General features: G+C 49.5%; 2 protein-coding genes across 2 annotated transcripts; one reads left to right on the top strand and one right to left on the bottom strand.

Annotated features, from left to right (window-relative positions):
• Nucleotides 1–178: 178 nt before the first annotated feature.
• On the bottom strand, nucleotides 179–1,401 carry SETTUDRAFT_140989 (uncharacterized protein; the record flags this gene model as incomplete). Its single annotated transcript, XM_008031593.1, has 1 exon — nucleotides 179–1,401. One exon carries the CDS (start codon nucleotides 1,399–1,401, stop codon nucleotides 328–330), a length of 1,074 nt encoding a protein of 357 aa, XP_008029784.1. The 3' UTR covers nucleotides 179–327.
• A 1,096-nt stretch (nucleotides 1,402–2,497) lies between these two features.
• Nucleotides 2,498–4,990, top strand: SETTUDRAFT_43599 (uncharacterized protein; the record flags this gene model as incomplete). Its single annotated transcript, XM_008031309.1, has 3 exons — nucleotides 2,498–2,530; nucleotides 2,582–2,780; nucleotides 2,831–4,990. 3 exons carry the CDS (start codon nucleotides 2,498–2,500, stop codon nucleotides 4,876–4,878), a joined length of 2,280 nt encoding a protein of 759 aa, XP_008029500.1. The 3' UTR covers nucleotides 4,879–4,990.
• Between the last annotated feature and the right edge of the window lie 2,098 nt (nucleotides 4,991–7,088).

Below are 7,088 nucleotides of genomic sequence, written 5' to 3'. Positions count from 1 at the left end.
TTACGTAGTTTGCTCTGGTCATGGTCATGGTTAAATACAAGGGGAGAGTGTTCACGGATACCGAGTTCATGCGGAAAGGGAAGGGGGAAAGGGAAAGGGAAAGGAAAGGGAGGGGCTTGCTGCACATTACCCCCCCCCCCCATTTCTCGCGAAAAAAAAGCATATTAGGGATAATAGTGTTTATTCTATTAATATCATTGTTCAAAACACAGGGTATCATTTGGATTTTGTTCGCAATCTATGAGTGGTTTTCAGGCTTATGCCTTTTCGCTGTTGTTGTACCTACCTACTGCGCATTCTTTCTGCAAGCACATGTATGCACGCAAATTAAACGCGGGCCATGTCGTCCAAGCCTCCTATTTCCTTGCTAAACTGCTCAAAATCGACACCCTGATCTTCAAACATCTGTTTTACTTTTTGGGCGGCGGCAGCCTGGCGCTCTGGGGTGAAGCCACCGGGAGCATTGCTTTCGTATTGGATGAGCTCGACCCATTTGAAGAACAAATTCTCCTTGCCCATGGCTGTCAGCTTGTCCTTGAAGGCAATGACTTTTTCTCTGGCTTCCGTCTCGGAGCCTTCGTCGAGCTTGGAACAGTCCCAAGCGGCCCATTGGCCGGTGCCGCTGTCGGCGTCGCCCACGTAGACAAAGACGCTCTTGCGGACATGGTCGAGCGTCATGTCTTTGCGGTCGAGCAGCTGCGTCGCGGCCACCATGCCGAAGAAGTCGAGGTCAAAGTCGGCGTCCATGAGCATGTAGCCCGTCTTTTCGCGCAGCCGGTTCTTGTCCACGGCAGGCAGGATGCGCGTCTTGAAAAAGGGATTGTCGCTGCCGGCGCGGCCGCTGCTTCCTTCAGCCTCGCCCAGCAGGTCTTTGGCGCCCCAGCCCCTGCTCACGCGGACATAGACTTCGGAATCTCTGAAGCCCACGTTCCACCGCCAGCTGACGGGGTTGCCGGGCTGCTCGATGAAGAAGCTCCAGGGCCAGGGACCGACGATGCGGAACAGGACAAAGTCGAACATGAACATGAGCATGCGCTTTCCGACGCGCCACAGCAGCGAGCCCCACGAGGAGTCGGCCCAGTAGATGGTCGTGTCGTTATGGTTCCCGAGAATGGACATGACAATGGCCCAGTAGTGGGGGCCGAAGGCGTAGAGGCGCCATAGCAGGACGAGCACAAAGGCCGAGTTGAGCAGCAGGGGCACGTAGAAGATGCGGCGTTTGAACCAGGCGGGGTGCGTGTCCACGTGCGTGACGTAGACGAGCGAGCGGTCGAAGGTAAAGAGGAGATTGTCGAGCTCGGGGGGCGCGGGCGTGAAGGGCGGCGGGAGGGCCTTCTTCTTGGTGGTGGTGGTGGTGGTGGTGGCGGAGGCGGCGGCGCGCTGCTTCGCCTTGGGCGGCATGGTGGTCGTGGATAGTGGCGAGCGAGGCCCCCGTGACGGCAATGGGGGGGCGAAGCAATTGGTGTCAAGGCAAGCCACGGCGTGTCTGGGTTCAGGTCGAGGTCGAGGTTGGGAGAGGGAGCGTCATTCCGACGAGTTTTGCCGTGCCGAAATCTGGGGTATCAGCTAGGCATAGGCGTAGGGACGGATGCAGCGAGATGATAAGGGCTCGCCGCCGCGGGCCTGCGAGAAGAAATTGCTTGCTCATTCTGGCCAGTCCAGCGACGCGCGCGGCGGCACAGACGCGAGGGCGTATACATGTATATCTATCACGCATTTGCATGAGGGCGGACACGCACAGGCACAAGCAACGTCGGGCCCTCAGCGCGCAGAGGCCGACGATGCGCGCGTCATTGGTCGGCGCTCGTTCAACGTTTTGGCCGATCGCCCTTCTCCTCCTCCACTCAACGTCGAGTAAGCGGCAGAAGCAGATCGCCTCCGGCTTCACTGAGGAGACCCGGCACCCTCGTCAGCAGCTCCATCACGTCAAGACAGCGACATGTCTTGCCCCTCGGCCCAGAATAGACGCTGCGCCCCCGCGCTGCTGTGGGTGCCTGCGACCACGACTCGCCTGGCCCATTGCGGCCCTCGAGCGAGCATGATGAACACCCTCTGCTAATCCCCAAAAGCAATATCGTCCCCCATGAAACGGCCACGGGAATAGCAAGGCTTAGCTTCTGGATCGCCGCCTGCATGGCACTGCCTGCCACGCCCGCGGGAAGCATTTGCCATGCCGCACCCAGTGCTACGGGAGCTTCGTATTGCGTACCACGGCTGAGCTGGGCTAGCCAGAGGCCGCATATAGATGCATGGAACCACTGCCCCTCCAATTCACACTAATTACAGCGACGTTACTACACGCCCATCATGCACCTTGCTTATGTATGGCTGTCGGCCCCTTGGCCCAAGCCATGCCGACTGTGATCGGTGCCGCGGGCCAGTGAACCTGATATACGCCATCTTGCCCGACCCGTCTTCAAGAAAGAAGAAGAAGCCCTTTTCGGCTTTCCTCTGACCTCTGCAGCCGGCGTCCTGCTCCCACGAACCTCCTCCGAGCATGTCTTCGCAACAGGGCGCCCAGGGTCCTCCGGTATGTCTTTTCCACCATCTGTCTCTCACGCGTCCAACTGACATACAGTAGCCTGGAGTATCAACCCAAAAAGGCCCTCCGTATGCCCCTCTCAATGCCGGGCTGGGTGGGTCGCCGACCATCCTGCCTGATGTGCCAGTCGCCGTCGTCTTTATGGTTTTGTACCTCGTCTTTGGCATCATCCACATCAAGATCTTCAAAAGCAACAAGCATCGCGGCCACAAGTTTGTATTCAATGGCGCAATCCTAGGTATGCCCTTGTCTTTTTTTGTCATGTCACTTCATGATTAACACCCACAGGCCTCTGCAAGGTTCGCATCATCACCATGATATTACGCATGGCATGGGCAAACTACCCCAGGGACGTGAGCCTTGCCATTGCGGCAAACATCTTCACCTATGCCGGCACCATCATCCTGTACATGGTTAACTGGTTCTTCGCCCAACGCGTCATCCGTGCCCAGCATCCAAGCATAGGGTGGTCGACCATGTACCGCATCTTTCACCGGACCGGACTTGTCCTTTTAATCGTCACTTTGCTCGGCCTCATCATCAGCCAGATCTGGAAGTTCTTCACTCTCGACAAAAACCAGCTCCAGGCCTTTGACGTACTGTTCCTCGTCTCCCAGACGTATTCCACGGTATTCTGTTTTGCGCCCGCCATCCTCGTCACCCTTTCGCTTCTCGTCCCTCGCACCGAGGTTGAAAAGTTTGGTGCTGGCCGGCTGAGGTACAACATCACTATCCTCATCATCGCAGTGTTCGTCCTGTCGCTGGGGCAGGTGTTCCGTTGCGTTTTGGCCTGGATCCCGGAAACTCCCATGATAGACGTCCAGCGCGGAGTGGTCGAGTTTCCCTGGTACCTGTCCAAGGCAAGCTTCTACTGTTTCAACTTTTTGACGGAAATCTTTGTCGTTATGCTGTTTGCCATTTCCCGTGTCGACCTACGCTTCTACGTGCCAAACGGCGCGAGCAAGGTGGGAGATTATTCCAGAAGTCGCCTTGACCTCCAACCCGACGACGAGAAGAACATACCTGGGGCCAATGTTTCGCGTGCGCCCATGACTCACAGCAATGACTCGAACGAAACTCTGCACCGTTATCAGTCTTCGGTGTTCGACGATACTCAGACACTAGCCGATTCGCTGCGATACCCGCACTCGACTCTAGAGGTTGACGAGAAGACTGGCAACTGGAAGGTCAAACGTCTTTCGACAGATTCATCCAAAACCCGTCACACGTCAATGTCGTTGGCCAAGTCATCTCAGTCGACCCTGTATGGAGGCTCATCGTCTAGGTCCACGCCTCACACGAGTTTTTCCAAGCCGCCACAGCTCCCAAACCCATCTGCGAATTCACTAAATGACAGAAATTCACACGCAGCCAGCGATACACCACCGGTCCCAGAGCTCCCGGCTGAGTGGCCATTAACCGATGCAGGACCGCTGCGCACGAGTCATCTTTCAAAAAATGGGCTACCGCACCGACCTGTTGTGCGTAAACAAACTTTTGAGCTCGAGGGCCACGAGCTCAACCACGTCGACATCGGCGATGCAGTTACCGATGCATTGGCCAAGCTAGAGATGAACAGCCAAAGAACAAAGTTCACGTCTCCCATCACACCACCCCCAGTATACGGCAACGGCAAGTCGGCCATCAAGATATACAGGCCCTCGGGACCCATACGCAGCAGCAGCGGGCAAGCGTCTCCGAAAAAGTCAAGCATATACTCCGTCTACCCGCCCGGAGAATCTGCAACCCGCAGCCGCGCCAACAGCAATCCGATTGACTCGCCACGGTACTCGGTTCCCATGACCACCAGCACCAGCGCCAGCAGCAGCAGCAAACAGCCCCCGGCGGCCCAAACACTGCGATCCTCACGCTCACAATCGACGCACGGGCGGCCGGCGCTCTCCCAAAGCCCTAGCCTAGAAATCATATCGCTCCTCAACCATATGAGCAGTGACCAAAGCCGCATCATCGACGCCTCACTCCTTCGCGAACCCGCCGCCGCTGCAACCACCCATTTGCAGCGAAGTCCAATGCTTTTGAAAGATCGAAACAGCAACAATCTTAATGCTAATGCCACGAATGTTATTCACGCTTCTACATCAAATGAACGACAACGACCACGACAACAGCAACAACAACAACAACAACAACCACAAAAAGCTACCTTGTTCACCCCAGAACGAGGCCTAGAACGCGCAAAAACACAAACAAGTTCGAACTACAGTCACGACTATAGCCCCTCGTCGAGCACAAATAGTCGCGACAACGAGTGGGCGGCTGAGGAATTCCGCAAGTTCAGCTCCGAAGCTGCGTTGCGGGTCCATCATTCTCCGTAGTAGCTCTTTTTCTTGATGTCGTATCTTTATCGTATTGTGTGTATATTTTTTTTTAATCTCAGCTTCTAAAATGGAGGGACGGTCTTTTGGGGAGTTTCCATCTCTCTCTCTCTCTCTCTCTCTCTCTCCCTCTCGCTCTGGGGCTTTGTCGTTCCAAATGAAAAGGAGCAGTTTTTATCCATCCATTCATTCACTACACTCATTACATGTTTTTAATGATCCTCACATGAAGTTTGATCGTTTGCTCCCCCTCTCTCTCTCCCTTTCTCTTTTTCTTTGCCTCTTTTTTTTTCAAGAGAAGGGGGGGCGTGTATGTTTATCATTTCGTTTCCTTGTTTTCTTCTTTCTTTTATCTTCCTTTCCTTTCCTTTCCTCACCCCTCTCTATCCTACCATTGTATCCCAGTAACATTGTCCTCTCCATTTTGCATCATTTACTAGCTCTAGGAATTCTCACACAACGCACCTCCCTATCTCGCCTTTTCTTTCTCTCCTGTCCTTTTCATATCCTTTTTTTTCTTCCTCTTTCCTTCCCTTCTATTTTCTCCTCTTCCCATCTCACATCTCTCCATCTCTCTTGCTCTTCTCCGTCTCTCTTTTCCCCTACAATTACAATTACAATCACAATCATCATCATCATCATCATCATCACAAGTAGCAACACTATATCTTCTCCACCTACACGAGAATCTCAAATCTTCAATAAGCTCAAGTAGAAATACAATTAAATGAACAAAAAAATCCAGAACAGACGAGAAAGTAACAAAAGAAAAGAATCAAAAACTCTAGTTTTGACTAACGAGTTAAATCTTTTTTTCCCCTTCTTTTCACTTACTCACTCGTTTTATTCACTCGTTTACTTTTGCCTATCATCTCTCTCTCTCTCTCTCTCTCTCTTTCTCTCTTTTTTTTTCCCCCCACTACTTTTGCCCTGTTTATCAGAAAACCCAATGACAAATCCTCCTTTTCAACTCTGTACGACTCACGTATGAAATATACATGTGCACACGAATTACATAAATCACAAAGTCAATTATAAAACACAAACTCTGACAGAAAATACGCCGGGTGGGGCAGCGCACGTGCGTGGGTGCGATACACATTCATACATACATACATACATATATACAGAGGGGTGACACGAAAAAAACGTCACTTAAAAAGTTGTTATTTTAAAACTTTTATATCTAGCTAGAAAAAATAGCTAAAAATAAACGGATTGCAGATCTAGAAAGCCAAGATCTCCTAGTTTGACATAGGGAACCCACCTCCTGCTTAGTCAGCAGCTCTGAGCGGAGAAAAATTATAGAATATAGGAGACTAAAACAATAAAAATTTCATTTATTGTAAAACAATAGTCCTTACTTAAAAAGGCTTAGTCTTGAGATATGTGATGGTCTATATATAGAAGATCACGTGACATTTTTTTTTCTATTTTTAGCAATCCTCTAGAATTAAATATTAAGTTCTAAAGACAAAGTTACTAAATTAAGTTTAGTGTATTACTAAGCCTGATTAGTCATAATATACTATATATTTGATTCTTTCTATCCTGAATTTCTGATTTCTTAATTCCTCACTATGGATCCAAAATTTTCAAAATTTGAAGCTGAAGTTGCCCGTTTGTTAAAGGCAAATATAGCCATTAAAAATATATCTATTTTACTTAGTAAGCCACCTAAGGCTATTAGAGACGCTATTTATCGATTTAAAAAGAAAAAAAATTAGAAAAGAAAGCTTGAAAGAGTTAGTAGAGGCGGAGTTTCAAAGCTTTCAGAAAGAGATAAAAGATCTATTAATAGAGACTTAACTAGGAGCCCTAAAAAGACAAATCGCCGATTATTAGTTGAAAATGACGTTCATATTTCAACTAGAACTTTACAGCGATTTTTAAAAAGAGAGGGCTATTCTATTAATATTGCAAAGAAAAAATTAATTTTAAACAAAGAAAAAGCTAAAAATAGATTGAAATACGCTAAGGATATGCTGAAAAATCTATCTAATATTAGATTAGATAGGATAATATTTTCAGATGAGTCAGCAATCCAAAGAGGCCGAGGATATAGAGGAGAATATGTAAGAAAACGCCAAAATAAGCGCCAAGGTCGAGAACAAGTTTCTACAGCCAATAGATGTAAGTTAAAAAAAATCCTAATAGGCTAAAAGTATCTATTTTTAGTCTAGTATTTTATTAATATTTCAATCGATTTT

The sequence above is a fragment of the Exserohilum turcica genome, assembly GCF_000359705.1.
Source record: "Exserohilum turcica Et28A unplaced genomic scaffold SETTUscaffold_6, whole genome shotgun sequence".
Classification (NCBI taxonomy): domain Eukaryota; kingdom Fungi; phylum Ascomycota; class Dothideomycetes; order Pleosporales; family Pleosporaceae; genus Exserohilum; species Exserohilum turcicum.
This window is presented reverse-complemented; position numbering and strand designations above follow the sequence as displayed.